The sequence below is a fragment of the Xyrauchen texanus genome, chromosome 34 (genome assembly GCF_025860055.1).
Source record: "Xyrauchen texanus isolate HMW12.3.18 chromosome 34, RBS_HiC_50CHRs, whole genome shotgun sequence".
In the NCBI taxonomy this organism is placed as follows: domain Eukaryota; kingdom Metazoa; phylum Chordata; class Actinopteri; order Cypriniformes; family Catostomidae; genus Xyrauchen; species Xyrauchen texanus.
This window is the reverse complement of record NC_068309.1, coordinates 27,038,193-27,063,860: the sequence shown is the minus strand read 5'-3', so window position 1 is coordinate 27,063,860 and position 25,668 is coordinate 27,038,193. Positions and strand designations below refer to the sequence as shown.

The 25,668-nt window shown below is 37.8% G+C and overlaps 2 protein-coding genes across 4 annotated transcripts; both read right to left on the bottom strand.

The window, feature by feature from the left end:
* Positions 1-334: 334 nt before the first annotated feature.
* LOC127628253 (dynein light chain 2, cytoplasmic) lies at positions 335-6,122 on the bottom strand. The gene is made up of 3 exons (XM_052105038.1): positions 5,958-6,122; positions 2,688-2,824; positions 335-1,705 (listed from the first exon to the last, which is right to left on the bottom strand). Exons 2-3 carry the CDS (start codon positions 2,817-2,819, stop codon positions 1,568-1,570), a joined length of 270 nt encoding a protein of 89 aa, XP_051960998.1. The 5' UTR covers positions 2,820-2,824; positions 5,958-6,122; the 3' UTR covers positions 335-1,567.
* Positions 6,123-8,806: 2,684 nt separating this feature from the next.
* Positions 8,807-25,103, bottom strand: LOC127627868 (serine/arginine-rich splicing factor 1B-like). Of its 3 annotated transcripts, XR_007968588.1 has the most exons (7): positions 24,731-25,103; positions 24,090-24,277; positions 18,261-18,433; positions 17,148-17,954; positions 16,077-16,485; positions 12,777-13,107; positions 8,807-11,515 (listed from the first exon to the last, which is right to left on the bottom strand). XR_007968588.1 is itself a non-coding variant. In XM_052104464.1 (4 exons), the coding sequence occupies exons 1-4, from the start codon at positions 24,916-24,918 to the stop codon at positions 17,772-17,774; spliced, it is 732 nt and encodes a 243-aa protein (XP_051960424.1). In that variant the 5' UTR covers positions 24,919-25,103; the 3' UTR covers positions 15,872-17,771. The 3 variants fall into 3 exon arrangements, 1 of the variants encoding a protein (XP_051960424.1); XR_007968587.1 differs by lacking the exon at positions 8,807-11,515 and having other exon boundaries at positions 12,116-13,107; XM_052104464.1 differs by lacking the exons at positions 8,807-11,515; positions 12,777-13,107 and having other exon boundaries at positions 15,872-17,954.
* Positions 25,104-25,668: the final 565 nt, after the last annotated feature.

Here is a 25,668-nt window from a genome sequence, read left to right as displayed (position 1 = left end):
TAGCGGCTTTACTATGGCGACTACGATCCACATCCTAGGTCAACCGGAAATGTTCGTTTGTATATTTGAAGTCTTTTTTTTTTTTTTTTGTCTTATTTTATTTAGTCTTTAAGTAAAATTAGAAACAAGTCTTTATGGCTGCAAGGACAAATATTGCAAGTATATTGAAAAAAACAACAAAAACAAAGTAGTCTCTCGTGCATTATATGTTGCTTTTTCCAGCGAAAATATGTGTCAATATTATAGGAAATCTCTCTAGAAATAATATGTATATATATTAAAATAAATATTTTATAACAGGGTTTAAAAAAATTTACCTACAGCATATAGAGGTCAAGTAATTTTTATTTGTATAGCATTTTCACAATACTCATCATTTCTTAAGCAGCTTTACAGAACATAATACGCTCATGTTTTAAAACCCCCGTAAACGGATTCAACATTTCTTACCAAAGACATTTAAGACTTCACTTTAACTTGTGGAAAAAAAGACTTCAGATCCGAGACTTTACCCAAACTTGCCCTTGAAATGGACTCTGCATCAGAGACTTGTGAACATCTCTACTAGCTTTTCCAAATTGTGTGTCAACTGCATACAGATTAATAGTAACGTTACATGTTATTGCCAAGGTATTCATCAGGACAACAAAGCGATGTTGAACATTTGAAAGTACAAGTATATCCATGAGAGCACATGACAAGGCAATCTGAAAGTTTCTCATCAGAAGTGGGGCCCTTGGTTGACTTTCTAGCATTCCTTGTAATATTTGCTGAGTAATAAGCTCATGACAGTATCCATTCCAATTATGGGTGCTCATTGTTCATTAGTGCATGTCCTAGGCAAAGCTAAAGAAAATCAGTGCAGATATTTGGTTCTCAAAAAACTCAAAATGCATCAAAGCCTTTAGTAAATGTTTATCCTTGAAATCTGAGAGGCATTGTATCCCTTTAAGGCTCTGTGTTTCCAGACATGTCTGTTCATTATTAATTTAACCCAGTATACTCCTTGCCTCAGCAAAAATATACATGCAGCAAGTGCTTCCATCTCCAGAGGAATTTGCACTTCGCAAGAAGCAACTGTTACATTATTGATTAAATGTAAAGAGTAAATAAAGTTTACATCATCTAACTAGGGTTACAATACAAAACAACAAACAAACTCTTATACAGACTTTTAAGAGATCCCGTATGGATGTGACTGAATTGGGTAAAAAGAATAACGTCTTGCATGATGTATGACATATCGTTCTTTAATGTAATTTAAAGGCAGCAGTCAAAGCATTTTGTACAACTTCAGGGCAAAACATATTTAGACTTGGAAAAAAAAATAACAAAAATGGTCTTGTTGCTTTATCTCGTGCAACTACAGAAAGCAAAAGTTACTGTTTTGCAACATATACAAATAACAAATTAAATATTATACATGGTCCATGCATTTATGCACAGCCTCTATATCTAAATTTGTGTGTGTGTGTGTGTGTGAGGTTTGAGTGTGGCTCAACCCATCAGTGCATCACAGTCCAGATTTGGAGCTGACCTCCAGCTTTCATGAATAACAGCGTTTCCTTCAGCCTGATTTGAACAGCAGAATGGCCACTTGACCCAAGTAGAAGTAAATGAAATGCTTTGTTTCATGCGTCACGTAACTGCCAAAGTTCCGTCCCACAATACAATGCCATGTCGGATTATACTTCTTATCGAACTCCTGTTGAGAGATAAGAGAAAAAACACTTATGGAAACAGAATTCTGTGTTTCTGGTAAAGTACTCTCAAAAGATTAGTTCATATCTCACTACTCTCAAAAAACTGTACATGATATCTATAAAAAGGACTCTATCTGCAAGAACCAAGTAAAAGCATTGGTTTGCTTTTTACAATATCAATTAAGCCAACAAAGGTCTCTCTCTCTTATAGCCTCTTTTTCACCATTGGGCCAAACAGTTCTGGTTGCTAAACAGAGCTGATCCGGGCCAGTTATCACGGTTATGGTTTCTTTTTCCACTGTGGTGCTACGAAATCAGAAATACACCTAACAAATACATCAGTTGGCAATGGTGTGAGAGGTAAACATTGGAGTGAGTGCGCTATGGAGGATGATCACACATTACAAATTTTAGGACTACTTAAAAGACATGTCCCATGTCACAAAATGGAATGCAAAGAGATATAGGAAAGAGGTTTACCATCATTTGTTGAGGGGTTTGTATATACCACCGGACTCGAACCCACATACAGGTTAAAAATTCCCAGACTAGCTTAAAAGACTCTATATTGTACGATTAATATGATCTAAATTAGTTTTAATGAGAAAAAAATGGTGTGCAGAGAAATTATGTACAAGACTAGTTAAACCATCATCATAAAATCTTGAAGATATGCAAGACATACACTAATTTATTTTAACAACACCCAAATATTAGCGAACTTGGCCAGCTACCTAGAAAACCTATGTTGCAATGGCATTGGCAAATTGACAATCTTGAGATGTTTCAATCATTCCATCAAGATTGAGCACGGTTAGCTAACTGTGCCACGAAATCCAGGCTGAGAATGGTTTGTAATCGTACAGTGCTCAATCATACCATGCTCAAGTGGAAATGCTACAGGAACCGTTGCCTTACCATGCTCAGAATGGTTGGCCCTGTTTGTGGAAAAGCCCTTTGGCTACATATTACTTTATTTGTTACCTTTTTGATATATGCAGCAATGTCTTTTTCAATGTTGTACTTCTCCATGGCCTGTGTGGCACAATCCACTGCATCCTGCTGCATGTCCTCTGACATATCAGCGTTCTTTATTACTGCCTTCCTGTCAGTCATGATGGCTACGAACACAAAGAGAGAGAAAAAAAAAAAAAAGAAAAAAAAAAAAAACTGTAAAGGGAGTTGCGAACCATAACTTAAAGTTGTGGTACAAAGAAGAACATGCCAGCATCATGAAGCTCATTTGATACTCTGGAGGGTTAAAAAGCAGAAATGAGAAACTCACATTTTGTTAAAGCGCTTCAATTATTCCTTAAAAAATAACATTTATTAATTGAGTTTAATAAAATTGCCCAGACCGTCATTTTTGCAGTGTGCCTACTTCTCTAAGCAAATAAACCTACAACAGTTACTTTAGTTATTCATCACAAACATGATTCCTGTGTTACTTTGGAAAAGTCAATTTCTCATATCCTTTCATTCATTATGCAAAAGTTACAGGGTTTACTGGCTGTACATGTCCAGGACAGGAGTTAAAATATTGGTTATAACTTTCCACAAACAAGGTTAATAAGCTATTTGTATTATTTTACATGTCTCATTTTATCATTTATATAATTAAGCTGTGTGGCATGTTTATTACCTTGCCCTGTGTACTTCCATTGTATTGTGGCAAGAAAAAGTATGTGAGCCCTTTTGTATTAGCTGGCTTTCTGCATCGATTCGTCATAAAAAAAATGTGCAAGCGAACAACAATCAATTATAATCTTTCATGTCTTTATTGAACACATCCCATAAAACATTAACAGTGCAGTGGGAAAAAAGTAAGCAAACCTTGGATTTAACTACTGGTGAATACTCATTTGGCAGCAATAACCTCAACCAAGCTTCTGGTAGCTGCAGATTAGACCTGCACAATGTTCAGAAGAAAATTTCTACTATTCTTCCTTACAGAACTTCTTCAGCTCAGCCATATTCTTAGGATGTCTGGTGTAATAGGCTCTCTTGAGGTCATTCCACAGCATCTCAAATAGTTAAGGTCTGGGCTCTGACTGGGACAAACGGTGAATTTTCTTCATTTGAAGCCAATGGTAAATGGTCTGCACTTATATAGCTCTTTTTTTTTAACCTTAACGGCTTTCAAAGCGCTTTACACTGTGACTAATTGACCCAAGAACACAAACGCATACACACACACACACAAATGATAGCAGAGCTGCCATACAAGGCGGTAGCCTGCCATTGGGAGCAACTTGGGGTTCAGTGTCTTGCCCAAGGACACTTCGGCATGTGGAGTGTCCTGTGGGCCAGGAATTGAATCACCATCCCTGCGATTAGTGGCCAACCTGCTCTACCACCTGAGCCACAGCCACCCCAATCTGTAGTTGATTTACTTCTATGTTTAGGATCATTGTCCTGCTGCATCACCCAGCTTCTAATGAGCTTCACAGCCACACTGACATTATCCTGCAGGATATCTTCACCATTGGGATGATGTTTTCTTGTTGGTATCTGGTGCACTTTTTATGGCATACGTGCTGCTGCGTGTTCTTCCAAAACAATTAGTATCCTTAATATCATCAAACCACAAAACATTTTCCTAGTAGCATTGTGTAGTGTAAAGGTGGTCTTTGGCAAACTTCAGGCATGCAGAAATGTTTTTATTGGAAAGCAGCGGCTTCCTTCATGGTGTACTGCCATGGACACCATGCCTGTTTAATGTTTTCCATATAGTAGACTCATGAGCGGAGATGTTACCCAGTTCCAATGATTTCTTCAAGTCTTCAGCGGTCACTCTAGGGATCTTTTTACCTCATTGAGCATTCCTGTGTGCCCTTTGAGTCATCTTTGCTGGACGTCCACTTCTAGGGGGAGTAGCCACAGTACTAAATTCAACTCCATTTATAGACAATTTGTCTAACTGTTGACAGATCTAAGCTTTTTGAGATAACTTAGTAACACTTTCCAGCAACAATTCTTGATCATAGGTCTTCTGAGATCCATGTTGGCAATGGCAAATTGGATGTTGAAATACTGAACAATCATGAATATTATCAGAGCTACTAACACGGCAACTGTAAATGAATTAGCGAAACCAATCTTTGACCACTTACAACCTCAGAGCTCTGTGGGTTTTATTCTGTGGTGTAGACAGTAAACCAGCAGAGGAGAAGTCTCAAGAGGGAAGATCTGCAATTTTTGCACTCAGCCAAAGACAGAATTTGCTTAATAAATAAAGCTGAGCCAAAATCCATTGTATTTATAAATCAGTTCTTTAGGTCAAAAACAGTTGTTCTTTAAGTTACAAACATAGATGAGAAAGGTCAGCTCTGGGACCTGTCTGAGATTACAGAGTCATCTACCTTTCCATTTACCTTATTAAGGAACTAGTGCATATCTACTAAAAAGGAAATTTGCAGTCATAATTTGACAAAAAGGAGGCCACCTCAATCAGCTCTTTTTTCAAAAGACTCTCAAGCACTCACAGCTGGGCCCAGGAGGACAAGGTTGATTAAATCCATCCAGCAAGACATTGTAGAAATCAGAACTTTATCCATCTTATTTATTTTTAAATGAAACCAAATGTATCCTTATGGCACGTACAACGGAGATGTTCTCTACATCAAAGCCATTAAAATCACTTGCATTCTGTAGAATGGCATTTAAACATATACATATATAGGTTATGCAGTTTCATAAATAAGATGACCTTAAAGCAAATGTTAAGAATTACATTTCATTGGGCAGGAAAGTTAAGTCAATTAATAATTCACACAGTAAAGGTATCTGTTGTTGATAAAGTCAAGAAGAGGGAATCACAGAAGGATGATATAACTTTGCATAACAAAGCTGTAGCCATTTTTTACATGCCAAATTACTGTAACTTTCACCCAAGCGCTGCCATGTCAACAACATACGCCTGTGATGTCCTCAGCATCTGCTTTCCATGGTCATCTTTGACAGAATTACATAACAGTAATTCTCTCGAGACGGCGAGCACTTTTAACTTTCATTTCACGCCACCGCCCTAATTACTGTCAAGCAACACTCCAGCATTTCAATGATGATTTAAAAGACTCATATCTGCATATCATTATTGCGACAGGTAGCGTCTCGCTGTGTATCCATAGTGCTTCATTTGAATTGTGGACTAAAGATTAAACTTGTCTGAAGGCATTTAAATAATGAAATACATAATGTTTCCTCATAAGCTATGTAGCAGAATGCATAGTAAATAAAATGCATTTTGCTCACCCTCTTTTGATGATTGTACACTGCTCAGGCTTTTTTTTCTTGAGACGCTGTGCTTCACGCTTGACTTCACTAAACACTATTTTTTTCGTAACTCGTCCCATGCGGCTATACTCGTAAATTACATCCAACTGCACGCCACGATACCCTACGTGCCCCGCCTACCGCACTGCACCGGCTCTCTTGATTGGTTGAGTTCGGGCTTCGCCCAGCGTGTTACAAGCGTTTTCCACTAGCTTCCCACTCTCTGCGTTTTATTTAATCCCACAATGCACCAGTCCTAACTGGTGATGGAGTCATCCCTACCAGAGAGTATTTAGCAGAGATGGGCCACTTCCATTTAAATGAATGGGAGAAAATGGAACGCCCAACGGATGTAGAAAAGAAGTCCCGCCTTAAAATTAAAAGAGCCAATCACCTTTTAGATTCAGACATCACCTGTCAATCAACTCGCTAATGCGCGTTAGCTATACAAGCCGGGGAAATTGCGTGTTTAAGCGTAATATGAGGTAAATAAGCACAATTTTTTATTCCAATATTATAAAAATATATTGCTGATTTGAAATATGTTATTTGATCGTAATCTTGACAAACCGTTTAGGAGAATTTGGTCTTTCTCAGTTCAAGTAAATAGGAGCTGCACTGTCATGACTGGAAATAGTCTCCCGGGATTGTTCCAAACTGGCCGACAGTGGACTGACTTGCTATAATGCCTTTGTCCCTACGCCCTAATCCCTTCAAAGGGTTTACGCTCTAGAGAGAGTGTTTCAGAGGGCTGAGGGGCATAGAGATAAAAAAAAAAAAAAAAAAGGGTAATTCGAAACACCCTTTAGCTTTATCTATCCAAGCCAAAGCAGCAGCTCCGTCGCACAAAGGCGGACGCTATTAAACATCAACAGCAGCTCATCAGAAATATTGGCACATGATTTTGCTTCACTAACTGCTTTCGAAATCTTTATGATTTTATTAAGAAATGTAAGCTTCATGTTGCAAAAGTAGTGTTTATCTATTTTAATAATAACAATAATAAAATAATAGACAAACGGACAAGGATTTATTAATTAAATAAAATGCCACTCTGTATAATTCTTTTATTTAAACTGCTTTAGAATAGCAGACCCAGCGAATTTACAGTAAAACACAAACATTAGCCAGTTTAAAAGAAAAAAGCTTTAAAAGACGAAGGGTTGAATGGATTTTTTTTTTTAGAACCAGATTGTAGTTGCAATTGTTTAATTTACACAATACACTTTGCAAACCTCCAGATTTGTAACATATTCTCTGGTTCCGGTCCGCTTGGCATTAAAGTGTCCATCAGTTGAACCCTATGGAAACGGCCGTTTTGAAGAGTCCATCGGTTTGGAACAACCCTTCAACATGGCGGCCACGGTTGTTCCCCCTTTTGAGGCGGATTTACCCAATTTGGAGCAGGGTGTTTTACTCATCCTCATGTTATTGATCTCTATGAGGTATTATCCACATAAACAGGGCCGTAGCAAGGAATTCTGGGCCCTGTGAAAATATATTGCTCTGGGCACCTTCCTATTAAAATAATAACATTTCAAATTTGTTGTGGGTCTCCCTGGACCTTTAGGCCCCTATAATCGCTACCACATTCTCCCCACTAGCTACAGGCCTGCAAATATCACATCAAGCTTGTAATGAATTTTGTGGCTATAAGTGTTTCCTACCTAAAATATTGCATACACTGTTTGTTCACATTTGTCATGAAACAAATTGCTTCTAAGGACAACTTCATCCTCTCTTATGTGAATTCAAAAAGTGAATCAATTTAAATACTAGGCAGCATCTACATGTGAACAGTACGGAGCCCCTAATGTGACCTGTGCAAAAAAAAAAAAACATCACAGAGACTTTCGCGTGCGCACGTGAAACGTTTCTTGTGGGCACGCGTTACAGTTTCCAGTGTGTATAGCTCTTTTCCGATTGCATCATTGCCATCATTCATTTACTCAAAGCTACTGAGAGCATGGATGCCCATTCATTTATAGAGATATATTTTAAACTTGACCTTCAATACAAAGACATTACTGTCTATGACATTTGTAATACTGTCATGGCTGAGACACACTTTGATCTTCCAAAGGACTCTAATCAAGCAATAGACTTGTACTTGCATTTAAAGAATGAGATATGAACCTCATTATAACCTGTGCTTTGCATGTTTTTTTATCTGAGATCCAGATATAAAATGTATATATTCATACTTATGTAATGTTATTGTGAAAGTGTTCACATTTGTTACAATTATTTCAAAGTTTAAAATGGAAGAAACCACGCCTCTTTCTTTGTCAATATTTACATATTACATTGTACCTGTGAGCAATGCCCCTTGTTTGTTACTTCAACAGTCATAAACTATTAAATTAATAATTCACCCAAAAATCTAAATTCTTCATTTACTCATTCTCACGTTATTCCTAAATCACATGACTTTCTTTATTGTGTAGGGCACAAAAGGATATGAAAGGCAGAATGTTAGGGACTAACAGTATCAGTCACCATTCACATTCATTGTAAAGAATATTGATGCAGTGAATGTGAATGGTGACTGAGGCTGTCATTCCCTAACATTCTGCCTTAAATATCCTTTTGTGCCCTACACAATAAAGAAAGTCTTGTGATTTAGGAACAACACAGGGGTGAGTAAATGTCAGAATTTTAATTTCTGGATACTGTGTTTTCCTTGGATGTAGGCTATTTAATAATGTTTCAAATGCCGTGTAAAAACAGTAAGGGATTTGTGGATTATGAACAAAATGGGGTAATTCTATTGACAGTATACTGTTAAAACAGACAATACACTGCTGGCATCAACTGACAGCATTTACAAACATGGTTACTCAGACCCGACCATGTGTTTGCTGCATTACAGTCAATTCTAATAACATAAAATAAATGACAAGTATACACAGTATGAATTCAAATCAAAGTGCATAAGAAACTTGTCTGAGTCTTGAACTGCATTATAATTGAACAGGCATAGCTTTTCATAGCTAAACAACTGTTTGGCTAAAACATTAAAAACTTTTGATTTATAAAACACTTCTGCAAAACAGCAATACAACATCTCATCAACTTCATGCAGTGAAACAAAATGATGGTACTCTCTGTGTCTATGTATACAAACAAAACTGTCCAACGGATGACTATTTGATATGATTCTGACTTGTAACCAATAAACATTGAATTACAAATCATATGTAACTGTACTCATTTCAAACACAGTAGTATTTTCTCGAAAAACATTCAGTTGAATTGAGTTTCAGGTTTTATATAAACAGGCCAATTTTGATTCCATATCCTTAGGATGTAAATGGAAACTCTGAAATGAAAGCTTTACTTTTCATAAAAATAATAAAAGGTAGTAAAAAAACATACATTTACAGTGCATCAATACGCTTAATTAACTAAATGAGCTACAGTCACTGATTTTTTCAATTACAGTATGTCCATTGCAAAGCAATCTCCAGTTAGCACATGGTCAAACTCTGCACGAAATTCTGGGTATGAGTTGTAGGTACATGGTAAGTTGAGAACTGCTCCGCATGTGTGTGCAACAGGACTCCATCCAAGAGCACATAATCCATTAAACATGACTTCAATTTTGTCATTACACATGGCAGTAGATCCTGTACAGAACCGTAAGAAGGTCTCAAGTTTTCTTTGGTCTAGGCTTCTTCGTTGCAAATGATTAAGGGTAAGTTGCTCCTGCTGGTTCAGAAAATCTTTTGATGGCTTAAACATTTGAGCCACTTTCTTGTTTGTAGCTTTCTTTGAATTATAAGCTTCCAGAATGCTTTGTGTGGTTAGATTCAGAATGCCACTTGGCATAATGGAGCGGAAGCAGTCAATTATAAATGTGGGCTCTTGAAGCAGGACTTTGTGAGCCATTGTCAAAATAGCAGAATGCATGTTCTGTTTTGGAGGCAGTGTGAGCCCATCCGTGAGAAGAGGTCAAGTAAATCTTCTTCAGCACTTTCATCCATGCTGCCTTGAACTGCTTTTTCAACCACGGATTGCTCAGAGATAGACAAATATTTTAAAAAGGAGGACATCAGAAGCTCTTCACCCACAGTGTCAACATGCCAATATAAATGCTGGAGACAACCTGACAGGAATCAAACCATGATCAGCATATCCTGTCACCCACACTCTTCCAACAGCTTGCCACTCTCTCTGAGTAGTCTGGCCGCAGTCTTGGAACTCGTTCTTCCTCACCCTCACACTGAGCAAGGAAATCTTCCCAGAAGGCTGTGTACAGTTCCCGTGACACTCCATCATCATCAAGAGCGTTTTCATTTGTGAGTTCAATTCGCAGGGCTATTTTCAGTATTTGGGGGTCCATGAAGATCTCCAAAACATCTTTTACAACATTGGCCCATCTTATCTTCACATATCTAATCTGTTTCACTCCCTTGGATGCTTCTTCTAATGCTGTCATAAGGTGGTGTTCAGAGATTGCTCCATCTAATTGGGGGGTTGACCATTTAATGGTGGATCCAATAGGATTAAAAATGGGAAAATTTGTATTACGTGTGTAGATAACATTAAAGAACACAGTGCCAGTGTGACTGTGGGCTTTTATTTAAACCATCTAGAAACACATCCAATCCATCTCATGAGTCATGTTAATACTAAAACAATTACTATACATTTATTGTGTCAGTTGTTATAAAGCCTAAATACATAGTTGTTGTAAAGCATCAGCCCACATTGGCACTAAACAAAAAAATTTATTTGGCATTATAAGATGTAATGTTTCACAGGTCATATAGTTCACCCAAAAAATTTAAATTCTCTCATCATTCTCATGTTATTGACTTCTTATGTTAAATCGCTTATTGTTCTCATATGTAAGTCGCTTTGGATAAAAGTGTCTGCTAAATGAATTATGCATTTATGCATTTGGCAGACGCTTTTATCCAAAGCGACTTACAGTGCACTTATTACAGGGACAATCCCCCCAGAGCAACCTGGAGATTTCATTTCCATATAATGAAAGCGAACGGGGACTCGGTCTGTCAAAACAAATTGAATGATAAAAGCACCATCAATTTTGTTCTATTTTCCAAGTTGTCTGAAGTGGTACAATAGTTTGTGAGGAATAGACTCAAAATTAAGTCGTTATTCACTGATAATCTAAGGATCTTGACAGACCAAGTCCTCATTCAATTTAATTATATGACAAGGAGCAACCAAGATTGAACCAAGATTGTGCTCTACAGAAAAGGAAAAAAAAATACAAGTTCGAAACAACCTGTGGGTGAGTAAATTATGAAAGAATTTTCATTTTGGTTAAACCATTCCTTTAAAGTTTTTTCTTTATATTTATTATAAATATAACCAGAGGCATTTCCAGCATTGAAGGACATCCGGGGCTTAGCCCAGACAATTTTATTTTCACACTAGCAACCACCTCTCTGTAGTCCAAAGCTGGTGAGAGGGTATTCTTTGAGTTTTGCCTGGGCCCGTTTCTACAGTTCCTAAATCTTCCACTCTAGTACTATCCTCAACATCCTCTCTCCTCCCTGAATCATCTGTGATGCAAAAGAACAGATACAGCACATAACTTATTGCAAATCAGCTTCAAACAACTAATTCATCAAGTGCTACATATTTCAAATTGTAGACCAATACCATTGAAGAAAATGTATTGGGAAGAGCAGATCAATGGGATTGCCCTAAGATCTATCATGATTCTTGAATTTTCATGTACATTACAATAAAGTCATCACAAAAGAGTTATACTATAGTGAGTAAAGTGAGGTAAAATTTATTGAATATAAATAATTTATATTTTTTGACATAAATAGTCAAAATGATGTATAAGACCCTAAGTTAAAGCAATACATGAATGACTTTAGTCTAAGTTCATTGACACACTATGGCATCGAACGGTATATAATTCTCCATGTTCATCTGTCAAAATCCTTTCATTAAGATCATTGAGATAAACAATGTTTCACTTTTAACTTTAAAGTAAAGTGACTGATTAATTGTTACCAGTTTCCATGCCTGATTCTGGCACAGCTGCTGCTCCTCAGTCTGTAGCTCATCTTTGCTACACTCTACAAAACCATTTAATCAAATCAAAGTGTATATTTACTACAAACAAATATCACAAAACAAGTCACACATACATTTTATGCTAATGTTTATTGGTTATCCATAGCAAAAACAACACCTGATAAACAAGAAAATACACTCTGAACGGGACTCGCACCAACGTTTCTGGCATGAGAGGCGAATGCGCTAACAAGGAGGCTAGAGGCTACAACATGTGTCGGTAGTGGACCTCTTCACGTTTAGCCTACTGTGGGTGAAAGCCAGCCAGATGATGATCTTCAGACTTTAAGGACAAAAACAAATGTGAATTCTTACCAACTGACTTCTTTCAAAAAAATCCCCAAAGCCTAATTTGCTTCATTTTTGCTGTCTTTCCTGCTAACTGCTGTTAAGTAACGTTAGATGATGTCATCGACTGTGCAAGCTCCTCCCCTACCTGCTGCATATTCAACAGAGAGGAAGAAACGGAGTCACCCATAGGCTACCGACAGCATAGAAACTTATTCTATAGGCTAGATTATGCCTATGTCTATTTTTACAGGCTGTATGCAGTATGTGCAAAGCCAAAGCACAATGAAATAAGGCAACTTATGATTTCGGGGGTTTACATAGGCTATTGTCCAGTTTCATATTTGTCAGTCAACTTTTCAAAATACATTCGGGGCTACACTCAAAACATTAGGGGTTGAAGCCCCGGCAAAATCGGCTGCCGCCGCCTCTGAATATAAATACCTGTCTAGGACCCACACCATCCTCTGTAGTCCAGGGAAGAGTGGAATCAGGATGTGATAATGATCATGAACAATTCCAAACTGAATCTCTGAGTCCTCCAGGGATAGATCAATGGAAACAGCAACCGATGCCCTGAATCTTCATTAAAATCATCCAAACTGTCAGTATCTTGGTGATACAGAGAGGCTCCTCCATTTTCCTTTTCAGAAATTTGATTGGCAGAATTGCTATCCTTCTGCTCAGAGGGTGTTGAATGACTGACAGGCACAGGGTCACTTGTTTGAAGAAGGGCTTGTCTTGTTCTTTTTGCAGTTCTTCTGGTTCTCTTAGTCTGTTAAAAGAATCAATAACAATATTATAAAAGTTCTAAGTAAACCCTTCAGTAATTTAAATACTGCAAACTGATGTAAGTGAAGCATTTATTCTTCCCATGAACAACTATAAAAATCACTTTAAGTTGAATTTAACTCATCAATTGCCTTACAGTACAACACAGGCCTACATGCCTTTTTAAATGATGTTTTCATATTGCCAATTTACCATTCTTGGCTCTCTATCCAGTTCTTCAGGCATAAAATCTGAGGACGATGAGTCTGATGAAATCACATGAGGAGCACCCTAGGTCTACTTCCGTCGTGCAAACGTACAATCGTAGCATTTTGAGTTTACTCTGCTCATACAGTTCATTTACTGTATTGCTTAATGGGATTGTTTTCGGACTGAAATCACGCATATCAAAAGAGTACTTTTCAGCGGGAACTTTCGAAGAAATCCCTTTAGGAAAAAAAATAATCTTTTCCCGTCATCATTAATTCCTCAACCGATGTCTTCTTTTTGACTGACAGATGTCGCGTTCCTCCTCCCTGTCGAACTCGGTGGAATTCTCCATTATGAAATGGTCTCCTTAGATGCATGTCTGTTTCCCATACATGCATTTTTAAATAAATTATTAGATGTACTGCCCCCTTTACCCTCATGCATCTTGTCTCAGTGGTGGTGGCGTAGTGGCTAAAGCACAGGGCTGTTAATCAGAAGGTCACAGGTTCTAACCCCACAGCCACAACCATTGTGTCCTTGAGCAAAACTCCAGGTTGCTCCGGGGGATTGTCCCTGTAATAAGTGCACTGTAAGTCGCTTTGGATAAAAGCGTCTGCCAAATGCATAAATGTAAATGTCTCTTAATCTCTGTAGGACTGTCGATTTGGAAGTTTCGCAGGCCGCGAGTCTTTGGCGGCAAAAAGCTCTGATTGCAAGACGGTCCCCATATCTAACGATATATTTTCCAAGTTCTGCTTCAGTCATAATTGCAATGACACTTATGTCAGTCTAAAATGAAAGGTCGATGATTACTATGACAATTAGAAACCGCCTACCTTAAAGTAAATGCACATGTGTGCTAACGATACACATTGTAATACAAATTGATGTTTGGCCTCCTTAACCAGGGTTGCCCAATTGGGCGGTTTTGCAATCTTTTTTGCGGGCAAAAATGGGTTTGGGCGGGTGGATAAAAATTGGGCTGGTTTCGGATCAGTTCGGCGGGTTTTTGTAGCCGAAAGATCGGTACTTCAGATCCTTCTTTCGGCGACTCTCTGTTCAGTAGCCTACTCTCACTCACTCACTCACACACACACACACACACACACACACACACACACACACACACACACACACACACAACAGGTCTGGCTGACGTGCCCCCTAAACTCACAACAGACTCCCTCCCTTCAGCTCACGTCACGCACGCCGGCACCGCCCTCCCCTCAAACACACTAGATTGCGCGGGGTTTTCAAACTTAGCTAGCTGACTGACACTGACAATATGCCAAAGTGGGCAAAATATAGAAAAAGTTACAGGAAAGAGTGGGAAAGAGATCCAGACTTAAAGTCATAGATTGCACCGGGTGCAGAAGAAAGACAGGCACACTGTATATACTGCAACGCTGATTTCCGTGCTCATTTAAAAGATCTTAAAGATCATGTATCCACCAAGAAGCATAAGGCAAGGTGCCAGCCAACGGTCAGACAGTTAGCAGAGTGGGTGAGTCCAGTAACCCTGACAACAATGACCAGAAACGACGAGAACTGCGGATAGCAACGTACATTGCGTGCCACACTGCCATTAATGCTGTTGATGAACTATCTGATATACTGAAAGACGAGACAGGTGCATTCCAGATGCACAGAACAAAAATCTAAATCACCTCTCTGTATTGTTCCAGAGACATGGCTCTTCTCATTCAGCACTGCGGGAAAAATATAATTTCCGGGTTTGGCCTTAGAATTAATTAATATGGACATTTTTTCCATATTAATTTGTGAATATTTTAAATGTTTAATAAAGGGGCAAAAAGTCATAAACAATGCGTCAATATATTTTTTTAAATTTATTTTATAAAAATAAATATTATATATTTATTATACAATATATATATATATACATACATATATATTTTTACTGCAGCATTTGCAGTTCAAATTCAAATTTTGGTGTTCAACTTTGTGTTTTAAAAATACAACAACCGTTAATTTTTGATTACAGGTTAAAAAAGGAAAAACGAATGGACGCAAAGTACACGGACCAATGGGTAATTTTAAAACTCGTTAATGATTATCATGTGTTTAAACGAGAAACCATAGCGAGAAACAAGCCAAAACAAATTTGGGCGGTTTTTGACGAGGTTTTAGGCTGGAAAACCATGCTGGCATCTGGCAACCCTGTCCTTAACGCTATTTTACCTTATCCTCTTTAAGTCTCTCACTTGATCCTTAAGGAACGTCTCGAGTCCTCAGAAATTCAATTAACTCTCCTTCCATTTTGTACAGAGCCCGATACATTTCCAAACCAAAAATGTTTGTTATTATTATAGTGCAACTGTATGCTTAATTTGTATTGTACCCAGATTATTCATTAACATATCTGTATAACTTCCTTATTCAGTATGTATTAGATCAACATTTTTCATGGACACGTTCATTTATGTATACTGTTGTTGTGTCAAAGTTTCATATTATCCTAGACAAAAAAAATGCAAAGTGTAAAATGGATTTTCAGAAAAAGTAAGCAATGAAAACAACAGGCAAGTTAAATGGACATTCATTCTTTATTTATAGAAGGGTGAAAGAGAGAAAAGGACGCACTAAATACTAAGAATAGAGGAAAAGAAACATCACTACCAACACAGCAAATGCCAACAAATGTATAAGTAATTTGTATTTTTGAAACCCTAAATAAACTACAATATCCCCTTAAAATATCCCTATTAGCCCACCCTCCCACTATAATTACCCTCTATTTACCACGCTCTTCATGTGGATTCCATCCAAAGCAACTGATCCAGCCTTCTGGTTCCTTGCTCTGCTCCTTATCAAATTCGAAAAACTCATCTCACAAAACAAAAGAAGCGCCTGGATCCTTTCTGCACGCATCATTGACGACTCACGGAAAAAAGAATTTGGTTTTAAAGAAGCCAATTAAGACGTCAAATATCCTTTTCTGCGTTTAACTCCTTTAATTGTGATTTGGTGGGGGATGTGGGGCTGGGGTTGGGATCCTCTTTTCATATGGTTCCCGCTCCCGGTTAATTTGATCCCGCTCCATGTATGTATCCATCCTTATCCTAATCCTAATTCTGCTCCTGATCCTGAACTGATCCAATGATTCGGCTCCAAGGATCGGGACACAGTGAGCCCCTCCTCCAATCCAAACCTTTGAATACCAGCAAAATCAAAAAGAGGGAGGTAACAAGTTAGAATCACAGCTAAATTAAGAGCTTCTGGTTTATCTACCATTTAATAAGTTGATTTTAGGAGTAGTATGTTAATATGTGTGTTTTTTTATATATTGTAAATGATAAAAAGGATACCAGACTATGATATGCTGTGGCAGAAATTTAGAGCACCACCTAAACACATTCAATTGAGCTTACTTCATTGGAAAAACAAGCCAAACTAACATATAAAAACAAAAAAGACACACTTTGCCTGAAACATTTTACATTAGAACTGCACATTTCAAAAGTTTATCTTGGGTATCTATTGCTAAATCTACATAAGGTTCTAATAAACCCAATTCCCAGCAGTATGGACAACAGTCCATTTAATATCCGACAAAATAGCCAAAAAATAAAACAATGCCGTCTTTATGTATGCACAAGCTTTGCAACATCCAGACAGTACACATGCATGCTTAGCAGCGACCCGTGAAAAAAAATATATATTTAAAGAGGGGAAGGGGGTGTTGTGAAGGAAGGAAAAATGGCAAAGCAAAACTAATGTGTTACTCAGCTATGAGATTCCAGACTATTGAAAGTCTTTAGAAAAAAAAAAACTGCCTTGTTTTATAGGTGCCTAAGCCGATTGTCGTCATACCATTGCTTCCTTAAATGAAATGCCTGCTCCTCCTCCTCCAAAAATGCTTTATCCTAATATGAATGAACTGTGCTTCAAAATCCTTTATTCCAATGCTTTCTTTAATCCTGCTCTTCTGTTGTCTATAGAAAGACATGAAAAGGTAAAAGTAGAACAGTTGTCCAACAAAATAAAAAACTTTCCACCCCAGAAAAAGCCAAAATTGAAGCATCATTAACAATATAACAGTAGCAAATTAAACATACAAATACTTAAAGCATTTCAACATTTCCCCTTATTGTCTCAAATATAGTATATAAGGGATGAGAATAAATATCCAGTTTAAATGTAAATGCAAGACAAACACACAAAATAGGGTCATGGGATAGAAGAGAACAAAAAAAAAGGACTGACAGGGAAGGATGAGAAAGAACGGAAAACATCCACTTAACTACAATTAGCGAAATGACAATCAAATAAAAATGTAATGTTTGGACATTCTGTAACAAACCAAAGTGGAATGCAAAGTGGGTAAAGTGGAGAGACAAAACAAGCCAAGAGAGCAATGAAGTATAACAGAGGGTCTAATAGAGGGCGACACAGGGTGTATGAGTTTGGCCAGCCAACTAGTTGTGATGTGGATGTTTAGGTGCGGGAACGGGAGCGGCTGTGGCGGGGCGAGTAACGTGGAGATCCTCGGCTGTGGCGTGGAGAGTAGCTGTGACTGCGGCTGTTGCTCCGGCTGCGACTCCTGCTGTGAGAGTGCGAGCGCCCATAACTGGGGCTGCGCAGGCCATCAACCTTTACACGGATGTATGCCGTCTCCCCCTGAAGAACACATAATGGAACACTTTCTAACTAAGAACTAAGAATTGACAGATTACTCATAATTCTGAAAAAGATTATTTAGATTTACAAGCACTGTGCCAAATCACATAACTGACAATTCTTTCTGTATGTGGCCTACTGAAAAAATCACTTACATTCAAAAGATCCATTCCATGGATCCTCCTAGTCCATGTGGCACCATCATGGGTCTCTGACATCAAGCTTACCTTGATATTTCCAAATGCTTAAGCTATGCCCTGTCCTGTCCTTTCCAATGGCGGTCTACTCTGAAGAACTCAAACCTACCTCATGTGACCGGAACTTAGTGTTATCCAGTTTTCGAACAGCGTAGGTCATGTCTTCTTTGCGCACAAACTCCACAACGCCGGTGCCATCTCGGAAAACGTCAGCATAACATACATCACCTGCTTCACGCATGTGATCCTTAAGGTCCTGCCAGCTGCCACTAGGAGGAAGTCCTGAGTAAAAAGATTCAAACACAAATCAGCATTGCTGCAGAATTTTCAAATCTAATTTAAGACTTTCGATTTTTTTTAAGACCTGAACAAAAAATTAATACTGTATGCCCATACAGAACAAACCCACACAATCTCAAAATAGATCACACATCACAGATTCTTTTAATTAAACCGGCTGAGGAACAGATTCAACAAGGCCTTAGAACTTGTAGCACTGCTTATCAGTAAAACAGGGAATTTCCCAGTTTAAAGTACTCAAGACATGTTTTCCACATACATATACACATCATATTAAAATTAGTTTATGTACCAGTATATAAAAGCATATGAATTAGGGGTTGACCGATACTGGCTTTTGCTGATACGATAACAGGGTTCCCACTCTTTTCAAGCCACAATTTTCATAGGACATTTTATGCACCAACAAGTGTAATATTTAAGCAAATACACATGCGTCCATTTAAATAGAGCTTTTATTTTGCCGTTTCTGTGAGGTTTTTGATAGTAGTTTCTCACCTCCAGATAAGCAGTATGCTCCATGGCATAGTGTGATTATTAATCCCCATAAAGCAGTAATTTAATTAAATACATTATCTGTATGTGCTGTGCAATTCATCTGTCTCTGTCATCTCACACACACACACACACACAAGTGTACACATGATCATGATGAGGTGTTTTCAGTATAAGTGGCCGGCTTTACACATTGATTTTGAAGCACGCATCACTTGCAGATTATTTATTTATTCAATTAAATCAGACACTTTAAAAAAACTAAAAATTATCACACTTGGACATGTCGCAATTTTAAATGTACATTCGAACATAAATTTTCGTCCTAATACAGTATGTCATATTCCATGACATTCTGCGATTTTTTTGCCAATGCCATTTTTTTTTTTTTACTATATTCCATGTTTTCTGCATACTACATGTTGTAACCGCAGAATAAGCGGATTCTGATCGTTGAAATACAGAAAATTAATTCACATTCCGAGATGTTAAGGCCGAATCATTACGCTATGAACCCAGTGTGAATTTATTTGATTTAAATCAGTGGTCCGACTGTCATCAACGTCTAAAGTTTAGAACTCACAGGGATGTGAACTCATGAGGGTCCAAAAAGTTGAGACACTACTCCACAGACATGTTTTCTGGGGTTATTTTTTATTTTTTTTAAAGAATAAGCTAAAAGCACCAACTTAAGCTATTTTAATGATTCAATATAGAAAATTATCTGCACAATTGTGTAGAATTAGCTGCAAAAATAAAGGTATTTTGATGTGGCTTGCTTCTGTTTCACAAATATGTTCAGATTCAATAACACTGTGTAACATTTTTTTTTATTGTTTTGGTTCCTGAGTAGTGTGTTATTTCCTAATTGCTTATGCCTCAAAAGTATAGAAAATGGCTATTATTCCCCACAAACTTTGCTTTTGTGATCAAGACAGTGATATTTAAAAATGTACCCATTTTCCAGAACATTCCAAATAGATTCAGTGCCGAAAAAAATTGGAGTAACTTCTAGAACTTTCAAGAAATTTCCAGTAATATAAATAGTAGAATAAATACAGGGGCCTTAAGCCCACCAGTTCAGTTTAGTTCCAGCAGCCTAAGTGGATACATATCAAGACCTTGCTGGACGCCTTGAAGTATGATGAGTATGATGAGGCTGGGAGGTCTTTTTTTTGTCCCTCTTTGTTTGTGATTGTTTTGATTGTTTAATATGTATGGTGTTGTTGTGTTTATGTTTTGCTACGCACCGACAGTGGAAACACATTTCCTCTTTGAGGACAATAAATTATCTATCAATTTATAGGAGACTTCAAAATAGTGTCATTCCTGATGGGTCTACAAGGCAGGTTTACCAAGTTTCCCTGCCATCTTTGCCTTTGGGACACACGGACACCAAGGCACACTACCACAGTTGGGACTGGCCACAACGGACAGAGTTCTCTGTGGGGAGGAACAATGTCAAGTGGGAACCACTGTTGGACCCCCCGGAAGGTGCAGATGCCACCACCACATCAAATTGGGCCTTATGAAACAATTTGCCAGAGCTCTAGATAAGGAGTCGGCAGCCTTCAAGTACCATCAAGACTTCTTCCCTAAGCTGTCTGAGGCAAAGGTCAAAACCAGTGTTTACATCAGACCAAAGATAAAGAAGATCCTGGAGTGCAATTAATTCCCCAAGAAGCTCACTAGTTAGGAGAAAGCAGCTTGGAACAGCTGTCGCAGTGGTTCGGGGCTTCCTGGGCAATCACAAGGTCAAAAAGTATGTGGAGCTTGTTAAGGCTCTGGTGAAGAACTATGGCACAATTGGCTGTAGGATGTCCCTCAAACTCCATATCCTTGATGCTCATCTTGATAAATTCAAGGAGAACATGGGAGCACACTCGGAGGAGCAAGGAGAGCGCTTTCATAGGATATACTGGACTTTGAATGGCGCTATCAAGCACAGTATAATGAGAACGTGATGGGAGACTACATTTGGGGGCTGATTCGTGAAAGTGATTTACAGTAGAATCGTAAATTTAAAAAAACTACTCGCTTCTAAATCTTTTGTAGTCATTTATGTATTACTTTAGTATAAATACATGTTAATTTGGATTCTTATGTTGTTTATTCTGACATTGTGTATGAAAAGACTGTGCCCGTTTTCTCATTGGAAATTGGTACATTTCAAAATATCACTGTCCTGGTCACAAAAGCAAAGTTTGTGTGGAATAGCAACTTTCTATACTTTTGAGGCATAAGCAATTAAGAAATAACACTTACTACCCAGGAAAAAAAAATTGTGTTACATAGTGAAATTGATTAGTTTAGTGAATCCTTCTGCAGATGTCACTAGGTGGGAACAAATGAAAGTTTAAAGTGCTATGAGCAAGTCATTGAATCATTTGAAATGTTCAAAACTGAAATCTGCCAAGAGACTATATAGTATTTAAGCATTATAATAAAAAAGCAGATCAATAATTTCCACTCAAGTTTGTGAACTTTTGATCTAAAAAGACAACAATAATAGTCTAATAATAATGAGTTTCAATAATGTCCTTACCTTCTACATTATAAAAATGTGCATGTCAAATCTACTGACATAAGCAGAATTTAAGCATTATAAAAACAAAGCAGATGTACTGTATCATTTTCCTACAGTATTTAAACTGCTGAACATGACCTATCAGAAAAGACAACAATAATAGCATAATAACAATAATTTTGAGATTCAATGATGATCCTTCGTCATTGTAAAGTGCATTTCACATGAGTTGAGTAGTTTTGTACTCTCAAAGACATCATTTGTGAGGCAAAATGTGTGTGAAAAAAACTTTGAAGATGAGGTTGTGCTGACGTCAATGTACTCGGCAGCACTGACACAAGTCATGTGACATCCCCTCAACATGCAGAAACATCAGTCACTTTTACACATTAACAGCTATTCCGCCCTTTTTGCTCCATGATGAACCAGGTAGACTAACATGCCGATGCAGAAGTAAATGAAAAACATGCCCCCTCTCATTCAGTCGATCGGTACAAGTACCAGGTCATTCAGTTTGTTTATGCATGAGACTGCACCACAATGGCTGCTGGTGTAATCAATCATGAGGGTGTAAGCACCCTTAACAGCTGATGTTGTTTCACAATGTGCAGCCGCCAGCAGTGAAAAAAAACTATACAAATGTGTATTTGACTCCTATTCTGAGTCAGATCGTTACCATGTTTTTGTGCTTTATAACAGAAACCTTGCCAGCAACACACTCAAATGGTTAAATTAATATTTTCCAGGACATTTAGATATTTTTTCTCATTTTCCATGACTTTTCCATTACTGGAAATCTGCATTGCAAAATTCCAGGTTTTCCAGGATAATTTAATGCTTTTTAATGCCATTTTTAATCCCATACATATATATATATATATATATATATATATACACACATATAAAAACCGATACATTTTTAAAAAGCCCATGTCCCAATTGTAACCATTCAATCTGACAATGATGATAATCTTGGATATTTGAGACAATCTACATCATTTAAATAAACTGTATCACTCTGATCTGAATTAGCAATGGCTCAGGAGACAGCTTAAAATATAAAAATGTATTTGCAGATGTGTCAAATTTAATTTAACATAGTACCAATCAACTAGATATTGAATGCTATAGGCATACTGAAAAATCAGTCCATGACTGGAAAAAAAGCCATTATGTTTCTGTTTGTGTAAATTGTACTGCCATCGAATACACGTGACCTCCTTCAACTATAACCACAAATTCTATCAGTCTGGACAGTGAAGGAAAAACTCTGAACTTTTTAAGGCTGGAAATGAATGTATGAAAGTGCTATAGAAATTACAGTTTTAACTTTGTGTAAATAAGAGAATTAATCCATTGCATTAGTTCGCTCACTTTTAGTTCCAACTCTGACTCAACATTTTTCAAGTCATTGCATTTGTGCTTGTATCTCCTCATAGTATTAGATTTTGTAATCATTTCAGCCATGAGTGTGTTAGATTTGTTTTTGGCCTGCTCAGCTAGTTGATCGACATCATTCTGAAGGCTGGCGCACATCTCAATCGACACCTCGCTTTTCTTTTTCAGTTCTTTCAGCTCATCTTCCAAAGCTATTCTCTTAAGTCCACGCATGGCACCCTCTCTCTTGCTCCTCTCTTCATCTAGGAAGATCCTGTATAATTTCCTGGCTGAGGCTACAGAAGCCAGTATTGTTAAATCGCAGAAATCAGGGGGCAAGTCCACATTTTAAAATGTAGCTTGTTTTGTCCGTTCCACAGGTGAAAGATTTGGCTATTTGCGAATCAGGAAACATTCCCTGGAACAACTCAGAAACACCTTCATTTGATGCGTATGAGTGGTGCTGCACCTCTGCCTACAGCGTCGAATTCGAAACAAACGCTGGTCAAAGTTCGATAAATTTTCCTTCGGCAGTGGCTCCGCAGGAAGCGGTGGTCACTACAGCAGCAGTTGTTGTGGTGGTAGTAGTAGTAGCTGAAGATGTTACTTTGTCGGTCACGGCGAAGCCAGCCGCTGTCCAAATATCCGGCGGTACGTCAATTTTGCACCGGCCGGAGGCAATTACCAAACTGGATCCGCGTGATTATCACACCAATGAACATATTTTGCGACAGCAAATACAAGTTATTAATTGTGAAGGCTATATTCAAAACAAATTGGTAATATTATTTTTTCAAAACTATCTAAAATTTGTAATGCCTTTAGGAATAACATTTAATACTTTTTAATGCTATTTAAGGCCTTCATTTTCACAAAATCCATTTAATGACATTTAATGCTTTTTAATGCCCCACGGAAACCCTGTATAGTTTTTAAAATCAATATATAGTATTGAATGTGTTAAAAACAATTCTCAGTATTTCCTTCCTGTGAAAGGGCAAACCAGACAGAGGTTACAAGAGTCCAAATTAAATTAAATCCCACAAAGAGATTATTGTGCAACCAAAATCCCAATAACCAAAAATGAAAAAAGTACTGTTAGTGGTACTCCAGGAAGAATCATTTTGAGGAAGAAAAACAACAGAGAAGCACATTTGGATGTCATAATAAAGAGTAACAGGTTAGACACATTCCTGATACAAGACAAAATACAACGCAACATACCACCCGTCCACTCACCTGACACTATGACCCTGTATTCAGAGCGTCTGGATGGGGGGCCATATCTGCCTCTGGGAGCTCCAACACAACCACCCCCTCCACCTCCACCTCTACCACCTCCCCTGCCACTCCTTGGGAACTCCACTCGAAGACGATAGCCATCATAGTCATAGCCATCTCGTCCATATACAGCATCCTCTGCATCTCTGCAAAGATAGAAAGCAATCAGTTGACTTATTGTGGACTTCCAAGTAACCTCACTGTTCATCACAATATGGACATTTTAATTTGTTTAATTTGATTACAATGCTAAAATAAAATAAGAATGCATAGAAAGGGGAACTGCACAAAAAGCAAAAAGAAATGCAATAACTAAAATAAACTATTTGCATAAAAAGTACAATGAAATACATGAGCACTGACAGGACCCCTGTAGTCTATCTAGGCATATGACCTGGCTGACAGATTCGCGCGCCTATTTGAGTACGTAACTCAGGCCTGACCTAATACATCAGTTTTTGCATTATAAGTACGTATAGCACATAGCGGTAACATTTTAAATATATTATTGGCTATCGGTTTAGCAACACCTGTAAATGGGCCGAAACAGGCATTTGGACGCGTAGATACTGGCCAGACGGTTTGATTGGTGTATTTACCTCGGATCCTCGAACTCCACGAAGGCAAACGGCGGACCTCCTCTTCTGTTTTTCAGGTCAATATCCCGAATGGCTCCGTATTTGTAAAACACATCCTCCACGTCCTTGGTGCGAATATCAGGGGGTAAATTACCCACGTAAATCCGACAGTCGTTGTTCCCTGCAGGGCCTCGAATTACACCAGACATATTTAACGAGAAGTTACGCTGATAACGTAGAGAATTGCTGTGTCCGTCAAACAAAAGAATTAGCAATTAGTGTTGATATAAATTAACCAAATAAAGCTACAGTTTATTTCCCAAGACGAGAAATGAAAAACAATACATTCCCTCGAAATATGGCGCCGTTGCTTCGTCCCTCGGCACAACTCGCTCCTGCGCAGAGGAGCCGCACGAAGAATAAGTGCATGACAGACAGTTGTGCGGCTGCGGCAGGTGATTTGCGTTTAAAGAAATATTCCGGGATTATTAAAAGTTAAGCTCAACCGACAGCATTTATGGCATAATATTGATTACCACAAAAATAATATTGACTTGCCCCTCCTTTCTTTAAAAAAGACAAAAATGTGGGTCAAAGTGAGGCACTTACAATAGAAGTGAATGGGGGCAATCCGTAAACCTTAAAACACACACTGTTTCAAAAGTTGCTGGGTCATTCAACAGAAACGTCCACAGAAATCATACACCTCGAATCCACTATTTAGGCACAATTTATTTGCATGCTTTATTAATATAAGATGTTCTTTGGACAGTTATACCTATTTGAGCCACAAATTATCCAATATTTGTTTTTAGTCAATTATTTAAAATTCCAAGTACCATAAATGTTGGGTTTTAGGGGGCAATTTTGAGTTTAAAAATACATTTCTCTCCCATTTAAAATGTAATAATGTATACCAATATCACATTTATTAAATTAATGACATAACTTAATAAGAT

Excerpts from the sequence above, each read along its gene's own strand:
- LOC127628253 (XM_052105038.1), bottom strand. The coding sequence starts at position 2,819 with ATGACTGACAGGAAGGCAGTAATAAAGAACGCTGATATGTCAGAGGAC. Across the intron at positions 1,706-2,687 it reads TTGCTGCATATATCAAAAAG|GAGTTCGATAAGAAGTATAA; the intron begins GTAACAAATAAA and ends ATCTCTCAACAG.
- LOC127627868 (XM_052104464.1), bottom strand. The coding sequence starts at position 24,918 with ATGTCTGGTGTAATTCGAGGCCCTGCAGGGAACAACGACTGTCGGATT. Across the intron at positions 24,278-24,730 it reads GTGGAGTTCGAGGATCCGAG|AGATGCAGAGGATGCTGTAT; the intron begins GTAAATACACCA and ends CTATCTTTGCAG. Across the intron at positions 17,955-18,260 it reads CTAAGTTCCGGTCACATGAG|GGGGAGACGGCATACATCCG; the intron begins GTAGGTTTGAGT and ends TGTGTTCTTCAG.